Here is a 26,708-nt window from a genome sequence, read left to right as displayed (position 1 = left end):
TGTCAGAGGGTTCATCACATTCATTTCCCCCCTTGCCTGAAGGGAAGGAGCCGTTTCCATCCCTGTCTCATTAAATACTGTCCCTCCATGGACATGTGTTAAAGGAAATGGAATTGGATTATGCCAAACCATCCCTCAAATGAGGTTTTAAAGTATCAGCCCCAAGCTGGAGGTGTCCAGGGCCAGGTGGTGTAGCTGGAACAGGGAGGTCTCCCACAGAGCTGGTTTGTGAGGAAGAGCCTTGGAATCCTCCTCACAGCAACACCTGGAATCATAGCAGGAATTCCTGTGCAGCCCAGCTTTAACTGTGTGATTTCAGTTCTCCCAGGAAGCTTATCCATGAGGCTTCATGGCTGCTCCTCTCCATCAGGGGCTCTTCCTCTGATGCCTTGTTACTCCGTCTGGTTCCCAGCACTTGGATTCCGTGGGATGCCCTTTCTGGTGGGGGTTCCCCTTGGGTTTGACTGTGTTCCCTCCCACTTGCCCCTTGTTCCAGTGTTCCCAAGAGGTTCCAAGTGCCCCCTGCCCCTTCCTGGAGGTGTGTTGGGGGATGAAGAGGCGTTTCCTGGGAGTGTGGAGCACACGCAGAGCCGCCTCTCACAGAGGGCTCAGCTCACTGCTGGGAGCACAACCCCACTGGTTTTCCCTCCCCAGCACTTCGAGGGCCTCACGCTCGTGTCTCTCCCTCCTCTGCAGGTCAGATGCCGGGGCCTGGCTCCATGATCCCAGGACAGCCCCTGCCGGGCCGGATGATGCCGAGCGTGTCCGCCAGCATCCACCCCGGTGGCGGGGCCGCCCCGCCCGGGATGGCCCCGATGTCGGGGAACCTCATCGGCCCCCGCGTCCCGCTGGCAGCTCCCAACGGCATGTGTGAGTGCACCTCCTGGGGATGCTCCTGGGGGGCTCCTCTGTCACTGGGAAAGGCATTCTAGTGGGAACTCCCTATTTTCCTGCAGGAATAACGGGATCTGTGCACACTGCCAGCCCGAGAGTGGTGCCGGGGATGTGCTGGAAGCTCTAAGTGCTCCTCAGCCCTCTGGGCATCCCAACACATTCCACTGTCCTTTATTTTATTTATAACATCCCCTGGTTTATTTATAGTGATACAGAGGTTCAGTGGTGATGATCAAAAACTTCTCCCAGCTTAGTGGAGGGTCAGGAATTAACTATAATTCCTAAATAGTGGAGGTAAGAGTAGGATCCAGTTCAATAATACCTTACTGAAAGCTTGGCACCCTGGAATCGGAGCGAGGAAGTCCTGTTTAGGAAGAAGGAGAAGATAAACCATGTAAGGAACATTCCCAGTATAAAATCTGCACCTCTAAAATGAAGTTGATTTATGGCAGCCAAAAAAGCAGCTGGATCAGGAGCCATGGTGTGGGAGTTGCTTGAATGAGTGTGAGAGTGTGGCCAAGCCCAGAAGGCAGAAGACAAGCTGGCACAGGGAGGAATGAGTGAGGAATTCTCTGTCAGGAATTCCTCAATAAATTTGCCATTATTAATTGCAGCCTGGCCCACTGCTGCTCAGGAATCCTCACCCCCAGAACGCTCGGTGTGGTTGTCACCGGACGAGCAGGAATTGTCATCACTTGTAGTACCTCTCCCAAAAAATGATGGGGAAAGCCCGTTTGATTTTGGCTTCAGCGGCAGGAGCTGCTGCGAGCTCTGACTCACGGGCATCCCCAGCCCCAGCGGGAAAACTCTGCCTGTGCTATTTCTGTTTGGGCTTTGCTCCTGTTCCTCTGCTCTCCCAGCTTTACTTCTCCGTCCTTTTCCCTGAGCCTTTACCACTGGGAATATCTCGTGTCAGGTTGTATTCCTGTTTGCTCTCTTCCCTTCTCTTAATTTCTCCTTTTTTCCTCCCCTACTAAACAAGTCAGTCATGTTCCATTAGTATCTCCTCTCTGGGCACGAGGCTGGTCCTTTGTATCCCTCCTCTCTTCCCTCCTGCTCGCTGCATCTGTGGATTCCTCTGCTTTAACCTACATCCACCCTTCAGAGGGAGGGGCAGCCGCTGTTTATATCAAACCCATTGTTCCATCTATTTTAAACAGAAAAGAGCTGTAATTTGGGCTTGGGCGCAGAGCTGGGAGGTGAGAGATGCCAATTCCAGCTCTGCAAGTTGCTTGGCATGGATTTGCCAGCTGCTGAGCCGCATCCCCGGCGCCTTGTCCATAAAAATATGGGAATTTTTCCCTCTTTCACGAAGTCCATGCGGCGCTGGGTGGTGGAAAAGCACCATAAAGGTGCAGCAGAGCTTTGGGAGCCACCATGGTGCCGTTCCTAGGGACGGTCCTGGCTGCAGGAATTCCCATCAGACAGACTGTCCCGTGGCCTGGAGACACCTGGGCACAGGCGTTGTGTCCCTTCTCTGTGTCCAGCCCCCCCAGTGTCCCTCCCTGTCCTCCCAGTGTCCCTCACTGTCCCCCTTGTCTCCCTGCAGATCCCGGCCCAGCGCAGCCGCCGCCGCCCGCGGAAGGAGTGACCCCGCCACCGGCCGGAGCCCCGCCGGCCTCAGCCGCTCCCTAAGCAGCCAAGGAAGGAGGAAGGAACTTCCACAGCAACATAGTGGTGACCAAAAGAGAATTCCTCAGTTCCCTTCTGTTCCCTGGGGAGGTTTCCCCCTCCTCTCCCAGTCGTGTGTGTGTGATCTGCACACGTTCGCGCGGCGGCGTTCCCCCGCTCCCCACCGGAGCCCGGCAGAGCTTGGCATTCCCTTGGGAAAGCTGGAGATAGGGATGCCAGGAGCGCCTCCATGTTGCTGGTGGGAAGTCCTTTACCCCTTGGCCTGCTTGCCTTGCAGAGCTCCACGCTGGTTTCCTTCCTCTTGGTGCTTTGAGCTTGGGCTTCTCCCGGGAAGGGTGAAATAATCCAGGTTTTCAGGCAGGAGCTGAGCTTTAGGACGTGCCCACCCCAGGGTGACTCAGTGTTCTGAGGTCCCTGGGCAGAGCAAAGCACCGAGAGGAGATGCCAAACCAGAGCTTGGAGCAGAGCAGGAAAACCAGGGTGTGCTGGGGCACGGAGGCGCAGGGCCGGCAGCCGTGTCCGCAGGGATTCCTGGTGGCTGCGGCCAGAGCTGCCTCTAACTTATTACAGGAAATATTGATCCATGGGAATGAACCGGGAGTGAATTGATCGGAATAAAACCACTCAATGGTAGGAGTTTTCTTGCTCCAGTTTTTACCTTTCCTTTGCCTTTGGAGGTGGTAGTTGGACCTTCCCTGAGTAGTTCGGTGCAGTAGCCAACTGAGGAATAACCCCCGTTTTTAGTCCCTCTTTTTGGAGCATATACTTTGTACTTTTTAAAATGAAGAAAACAAAAAAATAATAATAAAGTAGATAGCTGAGAAGTGCTAGAATTTGGGATTGGGTTGGGATGGCTGGGATGGGAATGCCAGAACTACCTCTGGACGGCCGGGGCGGCAGCGAATGCGGCTGGGACAGCTCCCGTCACCCCCCACTGCGGCTGGAGGGGTGGGGAAGGGAACAGCTTCAGCACGTGGATCTGGGAGCACCCCAGAGCTGCTGCTGCACACCTCCAGGCTGCCAAAACTTGGGGAAAAGTCCTGCAAAAAAGTCCTTTTCTGCCCATGGTTCAGGTTCTCTGCCCTCATCCCAGCCTGGGAGCGTTTGGGGTTTCCCTGCTGAGGGTCTGGAGGCTGCTCCTTGATTTCAAGGGTGGCTTTTGGCTGGGTGGGAGTTGAGGTTGGGCTGGAGAGAGACTCCCACAAACTCTGGAACCACTTCCACCATTTAAAAATTAAGGATTTGCCAGGTCTTCCAGCACGACTCCCCGGTGCCGCACAGAGAGCGGCCGGGGCCTTCCCATTCCCCTTCCCAAGGCTTCCTTCCCCTCCAGGGTCTTTGGGGTGAGCATGGGATTTCTGGTGCAGCCCTTAGTCCAGTTTAGAGTAACCTCAGGTTGTTTCTAGCGTGAGCGATTCCCAGGATCCAGGTGGAGACTATTTTTTACTGTCCTAGTGCTGATCCTGCCGAGGACCTGGATCCTGGACACTGTTTTGTTTCTGTATAAATAATCCCTGTGCCCACTTTTTCACCTGATCTCTGTATAGGGCCGGTTTGATTCCTGCAGCAGCCACCCAATTTTGTGAAATAAAAGCAAAAAAAAGCGGTTTTTGTACAAAGCCTGTGGAGTTTGTGAAGTCTCCTTTGCCTTTGTGTGCGGGAAGAGCTGGGAATTGTTACTGCAATCCGGGGCTGTTTTGGGGCTGAACGTGAACTCCGGAGGAGCAAACACAAAACCTGAGCTTGGGGCAGACCCCGAAGGCACGGGGGGAGCGCAGACCCTTCACTCACCCGGAATGTGCTGCTGTGGACAGGCCCTGGCAGGGTTCGGAGCTCAGGGAGGCAGCTGCAGCAGAGCAGCCCCACAGCACGGCTGCTGTGGGCTTCCCGCGGGCTCCGGAGCCTGTTCCCGCTGGGATCGCGCTGGAGGGGGAGCTCTGGTGAGGCAGCTTGGGCTGGGGAGGCCTCGGTCCCACTGCTCCCCCCTCCAGCTGCTCTGGCAGGTTCAGTCCTGCTGCTGCCCTGCCCTTCCCTCCAACCCCAGCGGGCTCCGCAGGCTGCGGGGGGGGGGGGAGGGGGGGGTTGTCTTTTTGATTCAGCTGAAACCAGAATCCAGTCTGGATCACATTCCAGCCATTCCTGCTGCTTTGCCCAGGGAGAGGCTTTGCCTCGGAAGTGGCACCTCTTCCCAGGCATCCCGTAATGCCCGCAGTCCTTAATTCCCGAGGAGGGAAAAGGCCAGGGGTGGAGCTGTGTCCAGGACACGCCATGAAAGCCACATTCCCAACTGGGAATTCCTCCTTGGATGGGCAGGGGGGGCTCCAGGGCTGGGGCGTCCTGCTGAACATCCTCTTGTGGGCTCCTTGGTGCTGCTCCTGCACGGGGCAGGACGGAGAGGGAAGGAGCTCTTGGATCTTTGCATTCCAGCAAGGCTTGTCCCTTGGATGATGACCTCCTCACCTCCAGCACGGCCAGCAGTGGTCACTTTTCCTCCTCATCCTGAGGATCATTCTCCTGAGGGATGCACAGAAAGTGGTAAATCATAAATGTCCATTTTAGAAGTCTTCTATTGACAGCCCCCAAAGCTTTGTGGTCGCAGCAGCTGCCAAGGCCGGGCTGGGCAGAGCTGGAGTAAGGGAGAGGAGACTGGATCTGCTTTGGGATCCCAGTTTTGGGAATGCTGGTGGGTGAGGAGCTGGCCAGACCCCGCCGTGCCTGGGCTGAGCCCCAGCGTGGGCAGCAGGAAATGGGGGATTCTGCCCCTCGGCCCCACTCAGGTGATTCCCCACCTGCAGAGCTGCCCCAGCCCCAGGGCCAACAGCACCAGGACCTGGAGCTGCTGGAGAGAGCCCAGAGGAGGCTCCGGAGCTGCCCCAGGGCTGGAGCCCCTCTGCTCTGGAGCCAGGCTGGGAGAGCTGGGAATGTTCCCCTGGAGAAGGGAAGGACACAGGGAGAGCTCAGAGCCCCTTGCAGGGCCCAAAGGGGCTCCAGGAGAGCTGGAGAGGGACTGGGGACAAGGCCTGGAGGGACAGGACACAGGGAATGGCTTCCCAGTGCCAGAGGGCAGGGATGGATGGGAGATTGGGAATTGGGAATTGCTGGCTGGGAGGGTGGGGAGGGGCTGGGCTGGAATTGCCAGAGCAGCTGTGGCTGCCCCTGGATCCCTGGCAGTGCCCAAGGCCAGGCTGGACACTGGGGCTGGGAGCAGCCTGGGACAGTGGGAGGTGTCCCTGCCCATGGCAGGGGTGGCACTGGGTGGGCTTTGAGGTCCCTCCCACCCAACCCATCCTGGGGTTTGACTCTGCTGTGGGTGTTTGGATCCCCACAGCTGGGGTGGGGGCCGGGGCTGCTCCTGCTGCTGGAGCACGGAGCGGGATTAGGGAGTGAATCCATTGCTGTTCTCAGTTTCCTGCTGTGGGTACAGCCGGCTGGAAGGCGGCTTTAGGACAGGGCTCTGAACCGGCTGAGTGTCCGCTCCAAAACCGCTGTTGGGGTCATTTCAATCCAAGATGTCTTTAGGATAAAGGGAATTACCTGCCCAGGGTGAGCCCTTCTGCCTTCTCCAGAAAATTCCCTGTAAAAATCCTGCCTGTACGGCGGAGAGGGGTTTGCATCTTCATCCGAGTAACCGGATCCTGCTGGAGACGGGCGATGCGATCCGCAGGATTTTTCCTCAGCACCATTGGCCGAGGGAGGGAAGAGGGAGCGAAACAGGAACAGGAACGGGCGCTGGCACCGCCCTTGTCCATCCCAAAACCGCCCTAAACCTCCAGTGTCCTGCCGGGGGTACGCACTCCACCTCGGGCTGCCTGAAAAGCTGCTTTTTTGTCCTTTTCTGGCCGATTTAAAGCCCAAAATGCGCCTTGGGGCTCGTGGACAGTTTGGGGTGTCTGAGTGCGCGTTGTCCCCTCGCTGCTGTTTCATCCCTGTGCCTGTCTCACGGGAAACTTCCACGCGAAGGGCTTGGAAGGCTGGGAGCTCCTTTTTCTCTCTCCCTCAGGTTTTACAGGAACGAGTCCAAGGCTGACCCTGGCGCCCACCCCCTGGATAATCCCCCCAAATCCCGGGAGGAAGAGACGTGCCCCAGACAGGACGGCTCTGGGTGACCTGCCAAGGGCTCGGCCATGCCGGGGCTGGGCCAGGGCCGTGCCAGGGCCGTGCCAGGGCCGCTCCTGCCCGGATTTCCAGGAGCACTGTCCCCCTTTGTCTGCAGCAGCTCCCGCCCGGCCGCCGGCGCTGCCCGGCTGGGAATTTCCCCTTTCACGGGAACCTCGGGACGCTGCCGGGGTCCCGGCACAGGGACCCTTCCAGCAGCCCTGGGAGCCCTCGGGACCTCACCTGGAGGCTGCAACGGGAAACTGAGGGCTGATTGTTGGGAATTTTTTTCCCCAAAATTCCTCGTTTTCTGTGGTTTTGAGTTGCAGTGTGATAAAAACAACCTGGTGTCCATCACAGCCAGCAGCCTTCCAGGCGTGTTGCCAGAATTCCAGCCCTGGGATGGTGCTGGTGGTCCCTGTGTGCCAGGACCAATGGTTGCCCACCCAGCTGCGTGTCACTGACCCAGCAAAGACCCGGAGCCACTTCCAGGCGCAGGATCAGCCCCGCGGGACCTGAGGGACGTCCCCTCGCTGAGTTCTGGTCCGAGTGCTGCTGTGAGAGCCCCCAGATCCCCCCAGATCCCCCCAGGAGCCATTCCTTGGAATTCCCTTGTTCCTTCCCAGTGCCAGGACCGGGATGTTGTGATCCCACTGGTCCGGAGGCGGGCGCTGCCCTCGGAAGATGCTCCGGGGGGATTTCGGTGCCCTGCAGCTCTGGGTCTCTCTGCTGCTCCAATTTTGGGTTTCCTCCTCCAGAGGTGCTGGAGCCCGGGGGTGGTGAAATGGCTGTGACCTGCCGTGGGAGGGACGGGGTTTGCGTTCACATTCCGGGCTCAGCTCAGCCCTCCCCGAGCCCTTTTCCATCATTTCAAGGGATGAAGTTGTGTCCTCACTCCTTGTCCTGAGTGTGGAACAGCCGCCTTGACTCACCCGCGTTCCCAGCAGTGATGAAAGCAAAGCCTTGGAGGTGAAAAGCTTTTCTGAAGGGCCTTTAGTGCCCTCTTGGCAAAATCACAGGCACTAAACCGGGTTCCGCAGGCGGGAAGGAGGAAGGTGTGGGAGCAGTGCTGGCGCTCGCGGTGACTTACCCCGGTCAGGGACAGCTTTATTTGCCACCTGTGCAGACTGTGCACGTTCACAGACACGAAAGGAGTTGGGCACAGCTGGCAGGTGTGATGTGTCCTTAGATGCAGCGCTCCATCCTTGGGATGCAGCTCCCCGCCGGCCCCTCTCCCCAAAGCTCGGCCTCACCTCGCTCAGGGTTTTCCTCACTCTCTGCAGCTCAGAGCTGGGACAGGTGATTATTAAACCTCTCCCACCTTTTCCCTCTGCAGCCCCAGGGCAATGTGGCTCGGGAATGGCTGGGAGAGCTGAGCCAGGGGCTCTGCCCCTCCAGCATGTCCAGCACAGCTTGAGGCCTCTCGGACACTGGACTCTGCCCCTGCCCGGACCAGCTCTGCCTCTGCAGGCCCAAATGCACCGGCCCCTGTGCAGGTCAGGAAGGGTTTCTTTGGGAAGATCCCGGCTCCAGCGCCGCAGGACACGCAGAGGTTGTGGATCTGTGTATTTTTGTGCCTCCGGCATCCTTCCCCAAGCTGCTCCTGCAATCCCAAACACGGCTCCTGCTTCGAGGACTTTGAATTGCGGTGATTTTCGGATCAGCGGGGTGTCGGGAGCAGTTTGGCGTGTGCTGGATCCGGGGCGGGGGAATCTGTTCCCTGCAGAAAGGGGTTGGATGCTGTGGGCTGAGCACGGAGGAGGCTGAAGGTCGATGCGGCGGCGGCTCCTCCAGCATTCGGTGTCGCATTGGGACTCGTCACCTCAGAGCCAGCCCGGGCGGTGCCAGCCGCAATCAAGGACAAAGCTATCCCTAAAACCCCGCCTGGCTGAGCTGGGCTCGGCCCTGGGCTCAGGCTCAACATCCAGGATATTATGACAGGGAAGAGTTCACTTGTCCAAGGGGAGCGGTGCCTGAGCCAGGGCAGGAAACGCCAACCTCAGTCCTGGCTCTTTGATTCAATTCTTTATTTTCTTTGCACTTTTCCAATACTCATTAGTGAAAGAAAAATGGGGGAAAGGTGACTTGAGCCTCTCCAGTACCTGGCTGAGGAGGGAGGGAAAGACGATGGGAGGAGCAGAAGCTGGGGGGAAGTGCTGGCCCGGCCCATCCTGGCCCTGCCATCGCCCCCCCTGCCCTATCCCGCGGGTCTGGATCCCCTCACTGGACACGGGGATGAGGCGGTTCCTGGTGCTCAGATGATGGGAGGGAGCTGGGAAGGTGGGGATCCAAGCCCAGCCTGTGCCTCCCCCTGGCCTCCGTCTGTCTGTCCATCCCCATGGGATCCTGGACCACAATCCAACCTGGCACCTGCGGCCAGCGGTGCCCCCGCGGGAGGAGGAAGGTGCTGGTGTGGGGCTGCCCCACGGCCACTGGGGCACTGGGAGCTGCCAGCCGGGATGAGCTGGGCTGAGGGACTGAGCCGAGCACTGGCAGGAGCGTGAAGCAGGACTGGGGGAGCAAAGCCCCGCCCGTGGGCTTTTGGGGATCCCAAGGTAGGGCAGGATCCACGGGCAAGCTCCAGTCCCAGTGCTGAACTGGGCAGGGAAGGGGTTTGGGATGAGATCTCTCCCCAGCTCACTGCACCGATGGACAGGGCTCACGGATTCGCTCTGGGAAGGCCCCCAGTGATGGCTGCAATTCCCAGTCTTTTAAATCACCTTTCATATTCTGAGTAATTCCCCCAGGAAAACACAGACTTGGCAAGAGCAGCTGGTTCTTGCCAAGTGAGGGAGCTGGTGCTGGATTTCTCCTTTGAGACCAAAGCACCGTCACTGTCCATCCGTCTGTCTGTCCATCCCGTCCATCCGTCTGTCCTGCCATCCCTCATCCAACCCTCTGCTGCTGACGAAGCCCAATCCAAGGCAGGTTTGTAGGATTGTGGTGGGATCTGGCTTCAACCCCGTGCTGGATTTGGGCACAGTGGTGGAATTGGCGCATTGGGGCTCAGCCCCGCTCCACCCCTGCGAGGCTCCAGAATCCTCCCCGGCTGGATGTTCCTGCCTATGCACGGCACCCACCGCCCTCCCTGAGCTCTGCCCACCCAGGGGCACCCACCCTGATCCAGAGCCATGGGCACAGGGATGGGTGTGGGGCCTGTGTGTGAGGTGGGGGCTCCTCCCGTGCAAAGGGGACCTGCAGGGAACATCCTGGCCCCATGCCCTGAGCGCAGGCGAGCAGCCTCCAGCAGGGTGGGGATGCCCACACCCTCTTGTCCCCAGCACAAGGTCTCAGCCCCCTCATGGGGCTCTGAACCCCACGGTGACACTGGCTGGAGCTCCTGGGATGTTGATACCCTGAGGGGACACCAGTGAGGGTGGGAGCGGGATCCCTCAGGGTGGGGGACACCCCTGGATGAGGTGCCTCAGGGCTGTCGTGGGACACTGGCCACACAACTCTCTGGACAGGAGGAGCTGGTGCTCCAGGACACCAGCCCGGGCTGTCCTGAGGGCTGGCAGAGCCTCTGGCCATGGAGGTGTCCAAGATGTGACCCTGCGTGGCTCCAGGCCTGGCACAGGTGGCCCCAGGTGTCCCTGCCAGCCCCACCAGCTTCCTGCCCCCAGGAGTTACTGTGGGTGCTGGAAGCTTCCATGGGCTGCCCATGGAAGCCCTGCCCAGGCTCCATCCCAGCACCATCCCCATTCCCGGATCCCACCCGCCTCCCCTCAGCCTCCTGCTGCCAGGCAGGGACCTGGCACTGGGACCCCCCAGCCTGTGGGACCCCGATGCCTCTTCCCAACCCTTTTCCCGGCTGTCAAGGCCATGTCCCCCCATCCATCCTGGCGGCCCCTCGGCTGGTCCCCTTGGAAACGCATCCAGGGGCGGAAGCCTGGGGAATACTAAGCAGGTGCAGCCCCTTCAATCCCCCTTTGAGAGGGACAGAGCTGGGCTTGTTCCCGGCGCGGAGCCCGGCCAGGAGCTGCGGCTGCTGGGGGGAGAGGGGACCCCCATTCCCGGCATCCCCCCAGCCCAGCCCCCTGCACACACGGCCCATGGGGGCGGGGGGGACACGAGGGGGTCACGGCCGAGCTGATGTGGGTCCCACGTGGGAGTGGGGGGCACTGCAGTGGGGTACCCAGGGAGCATCCTTCAGTGGCGTGGGTGCTGTGGGGTGTGGGATACGGGGTGTCTGATGCGGGATGCCCGACGTGGGATGCAGGATTTGGGATGTGCGATGCCCAGCGCAGGATTTGGGAAGTACGATGCAGGATGCCTGATGCAGGATGTGGGATGCCCGATGTGGGATGCAGGTTGTGGAGCAGCCATGACAGACACATCCCTGCGCTGCAGGTGGAGGTGTCCAAGGACACACAGCGACCTTGGGAGGCCTCGGCCAGCCGGGAGCCGGTGCCGGCCTCAGGGGGACGAGGTATCCATGGAGCCAGTGGTGCAGGGACAGCGAAGGAGCAGCCGCTGTCCCACGGGCGGGTCCAGGCTGAGGCCCCAGAGCAGCCCGGGGTGTTCCCGGGTGCTGCTCCAGCACCGCCACCACACCCTGCGGGGGTGGGCTCTGGGGGCGAGGGGCCGGCGAACCCCGGGGGCCCGTGGCCATTGCGAGGCCGGGCACGTCCGCGCCCTTTCCCTCTCCCGGCTCTTCCCCGGCTTCATCCAGACGCTGCTCCTGGCGCTGGGCCACGGGCTGGAGCAGCCCCCTGCCCACCCCCCTGCCCGCCCCCCTGCCCATTGGAGGGGCCAGCCCATGGTGCCCGCGGGGACAGGTCACTGGTGACAGAGGCCGCGGTGGCACCTGGTGGCAACTGGACCAGTCTGGCACTGGCAAGAGGATCCAGGGCCGTGGGGCACCCACGCGGGCAGCAAGGAGGGTCCAGCCTGGCACTGGGGGTCTCTGCCTGGGCGCTCTGAGCCGTCACAGCCCCGCCTGGGCCGGAGCCCCGCGGTGCCCCCGGGGCGGTGCAGGAGTGCGGGTTTGGGGGCAGGGTGGGGGTCCCCCCGCACCGGGTGAGGATGCTGGGAGAGGATCCCGGTGCTGGTGCGGGGAGGGGTCCCCGCCTCATGCAGGAGCAGTTTGGGGGGCCAGAGGGGGATGCCGGCGCTCGGGGATTCCCGGAGCTGTTCCCCCCCGGTGCTGGGGGGTGCCAGGATGTGTCCCCGATGTCCTGCTCCAGGAATGCCGATGCGGGAGGTGCCGGGGTGTGTCCCCCCAGGGATAGTGGTGCCAGGATGTGCCCTCTGTGTTCTCCGCCCCAGGGGTGCTGGTGCCGGGATGTGTTCCCCGGTGTCCCTCCCCGAGGATGGCGATGCCGGGGGGTGCCGGGGGGTGTCCCCCCGATGCTGGGAGTGCCGGAATGTGCCCCCCGGTGTCCCCCCCAGAGGATACCCATGCTGGGGGTGCCAGGATGTGTGTCCCTCGGTGTTGGGGGGTGTCGGGATGTGGCCCCCCGTGTTCCCCTCCGGGGATGCCGATGCTTGAGGGTCCCGGGGTGTGTCCTCCCCGAGGCTGGGGGTCCTGGGATGCGCCCCCCGGCGCTGCCCGCGGGGTGCCGGGGGGGTGCCGTGCCCGTGCCCGGAGCCGCCGCCGCGTCCGCGGTCCCGCCCCCGCCGCCCGGCCCGGCCCCCCGGCTCGGCGCGGCTCCGCTCGGCTCGGCGCGGCTCGCTCGGAGCGGGGCGGGCGGAGCCGCTGCCGGTGCCGGCCCCGTGGCGGAGCCGGGGTCCCTCCATGCCGCCATGGCCCCCCGCGCCCCCCGCGCCCCCCGCGCCCTGGCCCTGCTGCTGGCGATCGGCGCCCTCGGTGCGTACCGGGACCGGGGACACACGGGATGGGCACGGGGGGGCGGATCCCGGGGCGGGGGGGATCCCCGGGGTGGGGAGACGGGGGGGCTGCGGTCCGGGCGGGGGCTGCGGGGTGGGGGGGATCCCTTCACCGGGGCTGGATCCCACTGCCGGGGGCTGCACCCCCGCAGGAAGGTGGATCCCCCTGGGCGGGGGGTTGGATCCCACTGCAGGGGGGTGATGATATTGATCCTGTTGCCGGGGGCTGAAGCCCCTTTATGTGGGGGGGCATCTGCAGGAGCCGGGGAAGGGCTGGATCTCCTTACAGGGCGGGCGGGATCCCCTTGCCGGGGCCGGATCCCTTGCGTGGGGCTGGATCCCCTTGGAGGAAGGGCTGGATCCGCTTGCCGGGGGCCGGAGCCCTTGCGTGGGGCTGGATCCCCTTGCAGGGCGGGCGGGATCCCCTTGCCCGGGGCCGGAGCCCTTGCGGCGGGGGCTGGATCCCCGTGTGTGCAGGGGGAGCATCTGCAGGAGCTAGGGAAGGGCTGGAGCCCCTTGCAGGAGGGACCGGATTCCCTTGCAGGGGCTGGATCCTCTTGGGATTATGGGGGGCACTTGCAGGAACCGGAGGGGGTTGGATCCCCTTGGAAGGGGCCTGGATTCCATTGCAGGGGGAGTTGGATACCCTTGGAAAGGGGCTGGATACCCTTGCAGGGAGCTGGATCCTGTTGCAGGGGCTGGATCCCCTTGCAGGGGCGGGATCTGGTTGTGTGGATGGGGGGCACTCGCACGAGCCGGAGGAGGGCTGGATGCGCTTGCAGGAGGCTGGATCCCGGTGTGGGAAGGGCTGGATCCTGTTGTGTATCTGGATGGATGTGCAGGAGCCAGAGAGGGCTGATCCCCTCGGAAGGGGCTGGATTCCATTGCAGAGGGGCTGGATCCCGCTGCAGGGGCTGGATCCGCCGTGTGTAGTGGCCGCATCCGCAGCAGGCAGAGGGGGCTGGATCCCCTCGCAAAGACCGACGGATCTATGGGGCGGGGGGGCTGGATCCCATTACAGGGAGCTGGATCCCGTAGCGTGTATGGAGTGCACTTACAGGAACCAGAGAAGGGCTGGATCTGTTTGGGGGGAGCCTGGATCCCCTTACGGGGGGCTGATTTCTTTGGGGGAGGGCTGGCTCCCCTTGCAGTGGGGGCTGGATCCGTCTGGGGGAGGACTGGATCCATTTGCAGGGGGATGGATCCCCTTGAAGGGCAGCTGAGGGGGCAGGGCTAGGGGCAGCTTGGTTTGGGGGGGCTGTGCTGAGGGGGGGGCGTCACAGAGTTGGGTGTGGGGGCACCCGCAGAGCTGGGGCCTTCTGTGGGGTTCACCCCTTCAGTCCCCGGGAGAGGCTCAAGGATTCGGGGTGCAGCCCCCCCCCCCAACCCCCCCAAATGCCTTGTCGTGGTGCTGGTGGGTGCAAGGTGGAGCAGGTGGGGACCTGTTAGAAACCCCCCCCCCCCAGGATGCCGCGTCCTTCCGGGGGTGCGGGGGCCCCTCTGACACGTCTTTCTCTCCTTGCCCCCCTCCAGCATCCGCGTGGCCCCCCCAAAACTCCAGCGTTGGCGAGAGGAGAGCCTGGGAGGGCTCGTTGGAGAGCAGCCCCCCGAAATGGGACCTGGCGAGTGGAGACCCCCCTGGGGGACCCAGCAACAGCACCAGCGCCGGGGGGGGCCGCGGCAGGACCCCAGCTAGAGCCTCCCGGGGCGGGCACGGCCACCACGGAGCCGTCGGCCATGCCCGAGGGGTGCCCGGGCTGCGCCGGGGAGGGCGAGGCCAGCGCCGTGCCCCCCCGAGCCGTGACCTGGCCCGGGGTCGGGGGCACGGTGCCGGTGGCCCTCGGCAGCCCCGAGGAGCCGGGGAGCGGTGACCGGCCCACGCCCGCCTCCCCGCCCGGCGCGGGGAGCTTCGGGGGGCTCCCGGCCGCCCCGCCGAGCCCCCCCGGCCCCCAGCTCGCCACCGACTCTGCCGAATCCGACCTCCTGCTGGCGGCCGGGGGCTCGGCGGCGCCGCGGACCCCCGTGCTGGGCGAGCCCAGCCCCGTGCCCGCCGCCGGGGGGGACTCGGGGGGTCCCCCGGAGCTCTGGGCGGCCGCCTCCAGCCCGGCCCCGGCGCAGGGGGCTCGCGGCTGGACGGATCTGACGTGGCTGCAGGAGCCCATCACCGCCGCCACGGGCCCGGCCAAGCCCCCGGCCGACCGGACGGGCTCGGAGATCATCGACGTTGACTACTACGACCTGTTCGAGGGGGGCGAGGGACTGGGGGGCTTCCCCGGGGGCGGCCGGGGGGCGGCCGGCTCGGCGCGGCGGCGGGAGCCCGAGGGGGCGGCCACACCCTGGGCCCTCCACGAGCTCTACGACGACTTCACGCCCTTCGACGACGCCGATTTCTACCCCACCACCTCCTTCTACGCCGATGGGGACGACGAGGACGAGCTGGAGGACGAGGAGGAAGAGGAGGAGGAGGAAGACGGGGGGCTGGAGGACGAGAACGGCTACCGGCCGCCCACCTCGGCCGCGCCCGGCGCCGCGCCGGCCCCGCAGGACCCCCGGCCCACCGGGCACCGTGCCGCGGCCCCGCCGCCGCCGCCCGGGGTGTCCGGGGGCAGCCCCACGGCCTGGCCGCGGCCGGGGGAGCGGGGCCCGCCCGAGAACGGCTCCGAGTGCCGGAGCGGGTACGTGCGGCACAACAGCTCCTGCCGCTCCCTGTGCGACCTCGTCCCCAGCTACTGCCACAACGGTGGCCAGTGCTACCTGGTGGAGAGCCACGGGGCCTTCTGCCGGTAAGGGACGGGGCCCCGGCGGGCTGGGGGGTGTGGGGGCTCGCCATCCCTGGGCACACCATTCCTGGGCACATCATCCCCTGCGCCCCATCCCCAGGCTCTCCGTCCCCCATACCCCATGCTCAGTCTTTCCATCCCCCTGCAGCTCATCCCCAGGTTCTCCATTCCCAGTATCTCATTCCCAGTCTTTCCATCTCTTGTGCACCCCCACTCCCAGTCTCTCCATACTCCATGCATCCCATCCCTGGGCTCTCCATCCCCCTGTACCCTATCCCTGGGCTCTCCACCACCCATGCACCCTATTCCCAGTGTTTCCATCTCCCTGCAACCCATTCCTGGCATCTCCCGTCTCTCTACTCCATCCCTGGGCTCTCCATCCCCCTGACGCCCCATTCCCAGTCTTTCCATCCTTTGTACATTCCATTCCGGACCTTTCCATGCCCTTGGCACCCCATTCCCGGGCTCTCCATCCCCCTGCACCCCAGCCCGGTGCCCCCCCGCAGCCCCATCCCGCCGGGATGCAGAGGGGTTTCCCTGCCCCCCGAGCGGCGGCTGGGCAGGAATTAGGTCAGGGCCGCGCAGCCGAGGCTGCGGGGCAGCCGCGCTAATCGGCCCCGGCAGATTGTGCCCGGGAGGCCGATGCCGGCTGTGCCGCACGCACCGGGATGTGCCCTGCGGCTGGCACCGAGCCCGCCCGCTCGGGGGGCCTGGGGGGCCCCCTCCCTGCTCCCACCGCCGCTGGGGCTGGAAGCCGCCGGTGCGGGGCACCAGCACCGTCTGGGACACCCGGACCCCCCTCCTGGCATCCCCCAGTGTCCCCATCTCCCTCGGTGTCACCCCCCTCGGGGACCCGCTAATCCCATGCCCCTCAGACACCCGTAATCCCCCCAGGTACAAACACCGAATCCCCCGAGGATGCTCTGTGGGACGGGGGCACGTTTTGGGGCGGGGGGGACGCGTTTTGGGGCGGGGCATCCCTCTGACCGCGTCCCCCGGCAGGTGCAACACGCAGGACTACACGTGGCACAAGGGCACGCGCTGCGAGTCCATCGTCACCGACTTCCAGGTGATGTGCGTGGCCGTGGGCTCGGCCGCGCTCGTGGTGCTGCTGCTCTTCATGCTCACCGTGTTCTTCGCCAAGAAGCTCTACCTGCTCAAGACGGAGAACAGCAAACTGCGCAAGACCAAGTGAGTGACGGGGACACCCCGGGCGGGCCCCAAACACCCCGCGGCCGCCGGGCGGGCTCAGCCCCCGCCCGCGCTGGTGCCAGCCCGTCCTTTGGCGTCACCGGGACCCCCGGTGCCGGTGGGGGCGCGGGGACGGCGGGTGGGAAAGCTCCCGGAGGCGGGAGACGTGGATGTGGCTCCTGCTCCACGGTTAATCCCTTAAAGCTGCTCCTGACTGGCACCAGTTAATCTGCTTCGCTGGGATCTGGGGACACCGGCTGTGCTGCCATCGGGGACGGTCCGGCTGGGGACAGGGGTGGGGGGAGGGACAGGGAAGGCTTCGGGGTCATCTCCCCGCCCCAGCCATTGCTGCCCAGCTCCTGGAGCAGGGAGGAGGGAGCCTTCCCAGCCCGCTCCCTAATGAGCTGTTAATTAGTGTTTGGAAATGCCAAGTGTAATTAGCAGGGAAGCTCCGTGCCAGCTCCCGGGTCTCCCTCTCCAGCCCTACCCCGGGCTGCCCTTCCCGCTCCCCTGCCCGGAGCCCGGCTACCCTAAAACGCCAGAGCTGGGGGCACCGAGCCCCCCAAAATGTCACATTGGGCTCATTTAGCCCCAACTCCATTCCTGGGGACATTTAGTCTCCAAACCTCCATCCAGTTCAGGATATTAAATCCTGTAGACCTCCATCCCTGGGGATATTAAGTAACCAAGTCCTCCGGATTTGGGGGCATTTAGCTCCCCAGATCCTCAGAGCTGGGGGTATAAAACCCCAAAACCCCCAGCGTACGGGTATTTATCCCTCCAAAACCCCCAGGTCTGGGGGTATTTAGCCCAAAATTCCATCCCTATGGGCATTTACCCCCCAGACCTCCAGCGCTGGGACCAGTTAACCCCCCAAAACCAGGGTCACCCCACAACGTGGGCGGGGGCTGTTGGGGGGTCCTGCTCTCACCCCTGCTCTCCTGCCCCCCGCAGATACCGCACCCCCGTCCGAGCTGCACAATGACAACTTCTCCCTCTCCACCATCGCCGAGGGCTCCCACCCAAACGTAAGGAGCTGTGTGGCACCGTCCCCCCTCCCACTTTCTATCCTGTCCTTGTCCCTCTGTCTGGTGACCTCTCACCTATGCCCCCTCCATGACCCCAGCACTGCCCTCCTGTCCCCCCCATCCTGCCATGGTCACAACTCTGTCCCCTCGCTGGTGGGTTCCCAATGACCTAAACTGGACCCAGGCCAGGCAGGGGGTCAGTGTCACCCCCCTGTCCCTTCCCTGTCCCCTCCTGCCTATGTGGCTTCTCGGGGAGCCAGCATCCCGAGTTCCCGGTGGCTTTGGCTCCATGCGTGGGTGGCAGGGGTGGGTGTGCCAGAATTTTCAGGGAGGGGACAGCTGGGGCAGATGATGCTCCCTGGCTGTGGCATCACTGGGCAGGACCAGCAGATGACTCCAGATGCTGGAGGATGACACGCTCCGGGCTGCTGCTGCGGTTGGGGCGCACCCACCGGCATCCCCCGGGATGCCCTTCCAACCTCCTGTCTTTCGACTCGGAACAGAGAGAAGCGAAGGGCTTTGCGGAGCGCGAGCCGGAGGAGGAGCGTAGGTCCCTTTAGCCTTTCCCTATCCATGGCCGGTGTTCCCGTCTTCCGACCGCCTTTAGCAGCCGTAGCGTCGGCGCGGCCCGGCCGCCCTGGCAGGAGGCTCCGGGGCCGGCCCCCTCCCCGCTGCCGAGAGGATGAAACTCGGGATGAACTCGGTGCCGCTCCCCGGTGTCTCGCCGGGCTCTGACACATCCCTCGTCCCCTCCGGATGTGGAGGGTTCGGCACGCGCTGCCTGGGATGCAGCACTCCAAGGATGAGGAGGGGTCAGCAGGGTCAACCCCCCTAGAAAGGGGTTTCTGAGGATCCTGCAGCGGTGGAGCCAATGGCACCAGCTCCGGACTGGCCGGACGTCACTGCCCAGGAGATGGAGAATCCTGTCCCTGTGTGACGCCGGCCCTTGGGTATCCCCGTCCATCTGCCGCTCTCCGTGTGGCACCGGGAGCACCGTACCCACCGCGGCCCGGCCCGGCCCGCCCTGGCACCCCCCAGGCCGGGGCTCATCCTGCCCCGCCAGCGCCGCCGGGACCGTGCGGGCACAGCCGCACCCAGCGCGGCCGGAGCTCGGCCCCGGTGCCGAGGGACCGCTCTCCCCGTGGATGCGGGACAGACTCGGGGCACAGCCCAGCCCCGGCGCGGGGAAGATGCTCCAGCGGGGGGACGTCGGGAAGAGGCGTGCCCGGCTCTGCCAGCGGCGCGGGGGCACCGGCTGTACGCTGAGGAACCGCAATAAATCCAACCCCTCTGGCCTCCTGCCAAGCGCCGCCGGGAGTGGCTGATTGTCGCGGGGACGAGGAGATGCGCCGGGCTGGGAACGGGAAGAGGAATCGGGTGGGAACGGTGGGCGGGATGGCCGGGGAGGATGTGCCTGTGGCTGGCACAGGCTCCTGCGGCTGGCACGGCTCGTGGGCGCTGTTGGCTTTGGGAGCCGCAGCACCCCGAGGTGGGGAGGCTGTGCTGGGGGACGGCGTCACCGCGGGGGGGTCGGACCCTCGCCCCGCGTCGGGAGCACCACGGGCCCGCCGTGCCGCCATCTGCGCTGGGGGGGGACATTTGTCCCCTCCAGTGGCTCTCTGCAAGGGGTCAGTGAGACATCGGTGCCCTCACTGAGTCTCGCCCCCATCACGGCCCGGCCCTGACCCCCGTCTCTCCCGCAGGATGATCCCGGCGCTCCCCACAAGCTGCAGGACTCGCTGAAATCCTGCCTGAAGGACGAGGAGCCGTTTAACATCCACAACTCGACTTCGCCCAAGCACGACGGCGGCAAAGGGGAGCAGGACGTGGGAGAGCTCAACTGCCTCCAGAACAACCTGACGTGAGAGGCGGGGACGGGAGCGGGAGCGGAGCGGGAGCCAGGCTCCCCCCGCATCCACAGCCGTCTCCTCCCGCCGCTGTGTCCCTTCCCGCTCCGTGGCATGCTTTGGTGTGTTTTGTACAGAGGAAAACAAAAAATCCAGTCATAATTCGGCCGTGTCGTGGGGGTGTTTGGTTCGTGCTCCGTGTTTCTCGCTTGGGTTCGTTCCGCGCTGTGATTTCTAAACCTTTGCCGTTCCGCAACTGACTTTTTTTGTACTTTTGCCCCACTTTTTTTGAAATACAGGTGAAAACAACAAAAAAGGAGGGAAAAAAAAAAAAGAGGAATATCTTGAAATAAATAAACCATTTTTTTTTTAAAGTTAAGCCTCTTGCCGGTGCCTGCGATCTCCCGACATGGACATGGCGGGATTCAGTCCCTGCTTGCACAGGGTCCCATCTGAGCGTCACCCGGGGGTGGTGGGTGCCTGGTCCCCCCTTCTCACCCTCTCCAGGCACCTTCCTGCCTCTGCCAGGCCAGGGGTGCAGCACATCCTGCCACCCCGGACACGCTCGGGAGCAGATGGGACACCCTGGGATGTCTGGTGGAGGTGCCTGGGCTGCTCCAGGGTTTGCTCCATCCCCATCCCTGTCCCTACCATGAGTCCCCCCAAACAGTGTGGCTGCACACGGGGTGACGGCTCCCAACCACTCCTGCTCCAACAGCCTCCTTCAGTGGAGCTGACCAGGCTGTCAGCGGGATTTTGGGTGAGACGCCCCAGGGTTGTCACCCCCCAGCTCCCAGTTTCCATCTGCATGGAGAAGAACCGGTGCCACTGTCCCAGTGGCTTTGGCAAGGTCAGGCTGGCCCTGCTGCCATCCCCCGGGATCGAGCATGGAGCGGGGATCTCTCCCCAGGGAGTCCCAGCACTCCCACCACCCTCCCCTCCAGCCATGGCTCCGTCTTGCTTCCAGCAGGAACTGATTTCTTCTGGAGATGGATTCATCCACGAGCCAACACTCTGGGTTCCTTGGGAGAGAGGACACAAAGCCATTAATCACCACACAATATTAAGTGTGCGGCACGTCAGGGATGCAGCCGGCGCTCTCCCGGGGCAGGTGGGAGCCAGAGCCGCAGCTCCGCGTGGATCGGATGTTCCCGATGCGTTCTGTGAGCTGCTAAATAATTAATTCTCGGCTTGCTCGGGGAGATTAAAAACTGAGGAGTGGTGGAGGGAGCCGGCAGTCGATCCTGGCAGTCACGCGAGGCAGAGCGAGCGGCTCACTGGCACCGGCAGGGTTTGGTCTTTGCCATTCCCCTTCCAGCACGGAGCTGCAGGACAGGTACAACCATGGATAGAGCACTGGGAACGTGGACACAGCAAGAAAAAGGGTGGGGCGGGGGGAGAGAGTTGTGCTGGTGGAGCCAGAGCCCAGCAGAGCAGAGAGGAGATGCTGATGCCTGAGGAAACCCCGAGGAAAGGTGGGATGTCCTGGCATGGGCAGAGGCTGGGCACAGGCTTCCTGTGGGACGGGGAGGGAGGGAAAGGGAGCTGGAGTGGGATGAGCATCGCTGTGATGGGAGAGGATCTGTGCTTGTGTGTGAGCAGTGAGGGGAGAAGAAATGGTTGTGTGAGGAGAGGGATGTCGGAGGGGATTGGGAATGCGAGGATGAAGTAGCGTTGTGGGTGATGCAGGGAAGAGGAGGCAGGGGCAGTGCAGGATGAGGGAGGCCACCCCTCATCTCCAGCTGCCCTTGGAGGGAATCAGCAAGGTGGGATGCAGGGAGACACGGAACGGGATGGGGCAGCCAAGGAGCGAGTCCACCCAGGGCTGTGTGGTGAGATCTGGAAACCGTCTGCTCCTCACTGGGATCCTTCCTCACGGTGCCTGTGGGTCCGGCCGGCTGGACACTGCCTGGGGAGACATCTGCCATGGTGTCACCGTGGAGGTGAGGCTGGCACAGCACAGGACAGTGACACCATGGAGGTGAGGGTGACGTGGCACAGCCCCTCCGTCCCAGCACAGCCCACCCATCATGGACAGTGACATCGTGGAGCTGAGGGTGACACGGCACAGGCCCTCAACCCTGGCACAGCCCATCCACCCTGGACCTGCCGTGGCCCCACGCAGAGGTGCCCACCTTGGAGCGGTGCCCACATTCCCTCGCCACCCGTTTTTGTCCCTTCCAAGAAGCCCGGTGTGGTCCGGGTCAGCAGTGGGACCGTCCCCTCCACAAAGGCGGGCGGTGGCTCCTCGGTGCAGGCCCTATCTCGGAGCTGTGAGGGACGACCCACAGAGGAGTCCTGGATTCAGGAGCCATCCTCGGCTGCAGCCGCTCACCCCCACGGGCTGGAGGGACTTACTGGGATTCAGGACAAAACTGGGTCACAAGGATTTAAGCAGGTTTAAGGATGCTCCTGCTCACACACAGGTTGGGAGCGCTGGGGGATTTGTCGCCCTGTGCCCCTGCTCTGGGGTATTGTTCTGACCCCATCATTCCCCCTGGCTGCTCCCGCTCCCTCAGACCCTACTCACCTTCCTGGCGTGCTCCTGTCTCCCACGGGAAGGCACAGCCTCCGTTCCCTGCCTCGCTCCAGCCGGCCACGAGCCCTGGAGCCCCATCTGGCTCCGGGGTCAGTGTCCCTCGCCGTGCCTCCATCTCCCCCGGGGGTACCAGCCCAGCCCCAGCCCGCGGGCTCTTATCCCCTCTGGCTTTCCCAGAGCAGGGAGGAGCGTGGTCTGGAGGGATGGATGGGGTTATCCGAGGGCTCCCCGCCAGCGCCTGGTCAGACACGGGAAAGGCGAGGAGCAGGCGCTGTGTACCGTGCTCGGAGCCGATTTCACGGGCCCTGTGGAGGAATTTGCCTCCCAGCCAGCAGAGCAACACATGGGCTTTAATCACAGGCCTAATCACTGGGATGGAGAGAGAGGCCGGAGAGCTATTAAATTTCAATGCTTGGTTGGTTTGCTGGGAGGGGAGATGGCCCGTTGTGGCCAGAAAGGGCTGGCACGGGATGCGGGCAGGGAATTGGCATCGGCAGTGGGCCTGTCCTCCTCTCTCCGCCGTCCTCTTTTCTCTCGCAGACACATAACAGGATTAGAGCCACGACCCCGAGACAAGGAGCCTTTCTTCCCTTGACAAACTCCGGCTGCCTGAAACAAAATATCCGGAGTCGGGATTCATTAGGTGAGTCCCGATTCACCGACCAAGAGTCCACATTCACCAACCAAGAGTCCAGGTTCACTGGGCGAGAGTCCTGACCATTGGCTGAGTCCTGATTCACCAGCTGAGAGTCCCGATCACTGGCTGAGTCCTGATTCAATGGCCAAAAGTCCCAACTCACTGACCGAATCTTGATTCACCAACCAAGTGTCCTGATTCACCAGCCGGGCGCTGGTCAGGAGCGTGAAGGGCTGGAGAAGGAGGTGGCAGCAGCTCAGTGTCCTGATCAGCCCCCGCACACCCCAAACTGTGCTCAACACCTACGGTCAGGATGCTGCTCCTTTGGGATGCCAGGTTGGTCTGTCCCTCCCTGAGGTGCCAGGAGCTGGCTGTGCCATGTCCATCCCTTGTCCCCTTCTAGACACCTCTGAGGACATTTCCTCACCTGAGGGCTGGCTCCACACCCTTTCCCTTGGAGGAATATTTGGAAGATGAGGCGGGCTGTCTCCTTTCCTTTCCTTGGTGCTTCTGTCCTGCATCTTCCACCACAGCACAGTCTGGCCCCGTTCACCCATGGCTCCATCACACACAGCTACAGCGGTCGGATGAATCCCACCCTTGCAGTCCCACCTCCAGCTCCCAGGGGAAGGATGGTCAGGCTTGAGGAACCATTCCCAAACCCTTCTGGACCATCCCTGGTCAGCAGCTCTGCTGACCCCCAGCACAGGAGCATTATGCAGTGAACCCCAGGATGAGCCGAAGGCTTGGGAGGGGACATTCCTGTAGGTCACTGTGGAGAGCTCCTGGGAGCATCTCCTGTGACATCCCGGTGTTCCCAGCAGTGCTGGGCTGCCTCCTGGCTGGGAGGAGCCCGTAACTGGTATTTGTGTAGCCAGAAAGCCCCGGGATCCCAGTATTTAGTGCTGGGAAATACCAATTACTCCATTACTCGCAGCCTGGCTGTAACAGGGAGCGAGTCCAGTATTAAACTGACTCCGCATTGGATTTAGAGAGAGGAGAAAAGCAAAATCCTCTTAACTTCGTGAACTGTAAAATGCCCAGTGTGGGAACGAAGAGCTGGGCATGTGCCCACTGACGCCAGCGAGGGCTGGGACGGCTCCAGGCAGGGCGGCTCCTCTGCGTCACTGCTGTCACTGGGCTGACTGGTGCCACTGGGAGAGGGACAGAGCGGGGCACGGGCAGCAACCAGCACCAGACACTGGTTTGGAATGTAAAGGCAGGAGGAAAACCGGCCAAGACTGTGCGTGGAGTGCCCGAGCTCACACCCCTCATGGAGGGATGTGGGAGAAAAGGGGAAAATAAAGACAAGGGACGCCGAGACTTTTGGAGAAGCGGGAAGTAGGATCTGATGGGAGGCATGTTTAAAAGTGAAAGAAGTTGAGGAAACTGGCGGGACTTCAAAGAAACGCTGCAAGCAGCACACACAGAACCCATCCCAATAGGAAACGTAGCAGGAACCAGCCTGGCTACATCGCAAGCTCCTCACCGACCTCAGGCTCAACAAAAAAGGTTTATGGGAAATGGGAACTAGGTCAAATTACTAAGGACAGTTACAAGGGGAGCATAAGCATGTGGGGAGACATCAGAAAGGCCAAATTGAGATGGAAATAGGAAGGATTCATTAAGGAGAAGAAGAAAAGGCTCCATCAGCAGGAGGAGAATGAGCAAGGGAGCATTGGTCTGGACCCAGGGAAGGAGGGAGGTGGCTGGCAAAGGAGGCTGGGAACTCAGGGGGATCACCAGCTTGTTTTAAAACCTTTTAAAACCCCCAGCCTTTAAAGATGCCAAGTGCAAGCAGATGCCCACCACAATAATAAGGTGCTGGGCTGCTGCCGAGAGAGCCATGACTGCAGTAAGGGGAATATTAAACAGCACACCCAGACTGCTCCCGACTCTCGGAACCTCATCCTGGGGTGCTTGGAAAACCAGTTAAAGCCACCTGAGAGGTGTTTGGCAGCACAAGGGATAGCTGAGGGTTTACAGGAGCAGGTCCAGTTTGGGGCATGTCATGTAAGGAAAGGTGGAAACCACAGGAGGAGGTCCAGGAGAAGCAAGAAGAGAGATTCAGGACAGACTGGTGGGCAGTGGGGAGAACTGGAGCCCAAGGGAGACATGGGAACAGTGTCTGAAAGACTCCACAGCTCCCTGACAGGAGGGGGCAGCCAGGCGGGGGTCAGGCACTGCTCCCAGGGAGCAGGGGACAGGACAAGGGGAAACGTTGTGCCAATGGTTCAGGTTGGATATTGGGAAAATTCCTTCATGGAAAGGGCTGTCCAGCCCTGGCACAGCTGCCCAGAGCAGCTGTGGCTGCCCCTGGATCCCTGGCAGTGTCCAAGGCCAGGCTGGACGGGGCTGGGAGCAACCTGGGACAGTGGAAGGTGTCCCTAGAATGGGATGAACTCTAAGGCCCCTTTCCACCCAACCCACTCCAGAACCCAGTGATTCAATCTGTGTATGCAATTTGCATTTATTAAAGGAATCTGGAGCCCTCCTGCAGGAGCACCCAGGAGTCTCCATCACCTTTTGCTGGGAGCTACAAAAATGCAGCGTGAAAATGCAGCTCTGGTGTCAGAGCCGAGAATCTCACATCAAGGCAAGAGACGGCAGATGGGACAATCTGGTGGGCTGTGGAGCACAGAGAAGCAGTGAGACAACACTGGCTGCCATGGCAGACAAGACCAGTCAAACTTGGTGGGGTTTTGCTGGAAAAGAGGAGATTTCAGGAAGGATTTGGGAGAAAATGCAGAGATTCTTTTGTAGCTTCTGAACTCCAGCTCTGCATGGTGATCCAGGCCTGGGACACAGGTGTGGGTGGAGAAGGGGATCTCTGGAGGTGTCTGTTGTCCTCAGGCTGCTGGATGTTGTACATGGGGTCAGCAGGAAGAGCAGAGGGCAGGAAAAGAGGAGCTGTGGGAGAGCTCTGTGAGCAAGAGTTGGAAGAGGGAGATGGAAGTGCTGCAAAGCATGGTCAGAGGGGAGAGGGGAATAGCAGGATGGGGCAAAATGAGGAGAAGGAGTGGCTGAAGGGGGCAAGGAGTGTGAGGGATGAGCAGGCACAGAGGATCTGGCAGAGAGCAGTGGCTTTAGGCAGCCAAACACCTGGATCTGGGAGAGGGGACAGCACTTTTCCTGCCGGCTTCGATCCCACTTGGCTCAGAGCCATCCTCAATCCCACTTTGCTCAGGACCTCGGTGGTTCCCTGCTGAGACAACTGAGGAACTTTGTGTTCAGACAGCTTTGCTGCCAGATCCCTGCTGGATTCAGCACGTTCCCCAGGAATTGTCCAGTCTCTTTTGCAAAAGCCCTGGAGGTCCCTCGTGGAGAGCCAGCTGCATTTTGCTTTGAAATGGTCAAGTGAATTTTAAAGGTGACCTGAAAATTGAATCCAGACTGGTTTGTTTTTCTCCCTGCTTTATGAAGGCAGTGAATTATTCTCCACAGCCACGAGCAATCAGCAAAAGAACCACGGATAAAGCCAGCGAGGGATGCCTGGGTGACATGGGGCTACGGAGTGGGAATAAAGGGGGGCTGGAAAGAAATGCCAAGCGAGGGTGCGGAGTCGTGGCCGCTGAGGGTTTCTGGGAACAGGCTGGACAAACATCTGCCAGGGAAGGTTGGAGCTGAGCAGATTTTGCTGGCGGCAGGTGTTGCTCCATCCAAGCGGCCTCTCCGGGTCCCTCCGGCCTCATGCTCAGTGATCCTGCTTTTCTTCCATCAGAAATGTCAGCCCAGCTCTTCCCTCCCTCTGCCAGAGCGTGTGGAGCAGGTTTATCAGCTCAGTCCTCATCATTTTTTCCAACATTTTTCACAGTTGCTCCTTTCACGGGGGATGCGTTTGTTTATATGGATACGAGCAAGCAAAAAGTAAGATTTGAAATGGGAAAAAATAAATGTCAATTTTCTCTATTTATCTTGTATTTTTCTGTCCCAGTTTTATCAGTCTCCCATGAAATCTTGCAGCACAAGGAACACCCCGAGGTGAGAATAACTCCATCCTGAAGATCTGGCCCCAGGCAAACAGTGGAAGGAGAAGGTAAAAGAGAGAGACAGGAGCTGATGCTATTCTGTGCTTTTGTTGGAGTCTTTTAAAGGCAGCTCAGGTGTCCCGGCCATTTCACCACGTCCTCAGGATCTAAATCCATATTTATTTTCCTTGTGCCCTCCTTTGCGCTTTGTCCCTGCAGCCCAACCCAAATTACTCCATGGTCTGCAGCCTCGGATCGCAGACCAGAG

At 62.0% G+C, this 26,708-nt stretch overlaps 2 protein-coding genes and 1 long non-coding RNA gene across 4 annotated transcripts in view; 2 read left to right on the top strand and 1 right to left on the bottom strand.

Moving 5' to 3' along the window:
- The window catches only part of SMARCC1 (SWI/SNF related, matrix associated, actin dependent regulator of chromatin subfamily c member 1), a 65,708-nt gene extending 61,563 nt beyond the window's left edge, over positions 1–4,145 (top strand). For both annotated transcript variants that reach the window (XM_048300198.1, XM_048300109.1), the window contains 2 exons: positions 697–870; positions 2,444–4,145. In XM_048300198.1, the coding sequence (XP_048156155.1) occupies positions 697–870; positions 2,444–2,529 (260 nt within the window). In that variant the 3' untranslated portion in view covers positions 2,530–4,145. The remainder of the gene's footprint in view (positions 1–696; positions 871–2,443) is intronic.
- LOC125325928 lies at positions 3,637–6,192 on the bottom strand. The gene is made up of 2 exons (XR_007203623.1): positions 6,061–6,192; positions 3,637–5,040 (listed from the first exon to the last, which is right to left on the bottom strand). It is a non-coding gene; the product is annotated as an uncharacterized LOC125325928 (long non-coding RNA).
- A 6,103-nt stretch (positions 6,193–12,295) lies between these two features.
- On the top strand, positions 12,296–26,385 carry CSPG5 (chondroitin sulfate proteoglycan 5). The gene is given in 7 exon segments (XM_048301796.1): positions 12,296–12,430; positions 13,984–15,233; positions 16,233–16,421; positions 17,376–17,385; positions 17,387–17,449; positions 19,153–22,478; positions 26,287–26,385. Coding segments are annotated over 6 exon segments (1,746 nt in total). The 5' UTR covers positions 12,296–12,358; the 3' UTR covers positions 19,315–22,478; positions 26,287–26,385.
- Positions 26,386–26,708: the final 323 nt, after the last annotated feature.

This window comes from Corvus hawaiiensis, chromosome 1 (assembly GCF_020740725.1).
Source record: "Corvus hawaiiensis isolate bCorHaw1 chromosome 1, bCorHaw1.pri.cur, whole genome shotgun sequence".
NCBI classification, from domain to species: domain Eukaryota; kingdom Metazoa; phylum Chordata; class Aves; order Passeriformes; family Corvidae; genus Corvus; species Corvus hawaiiensis.
This window is presented reverse-complemented; position numbering and strand designations above follow the sequence as displayed.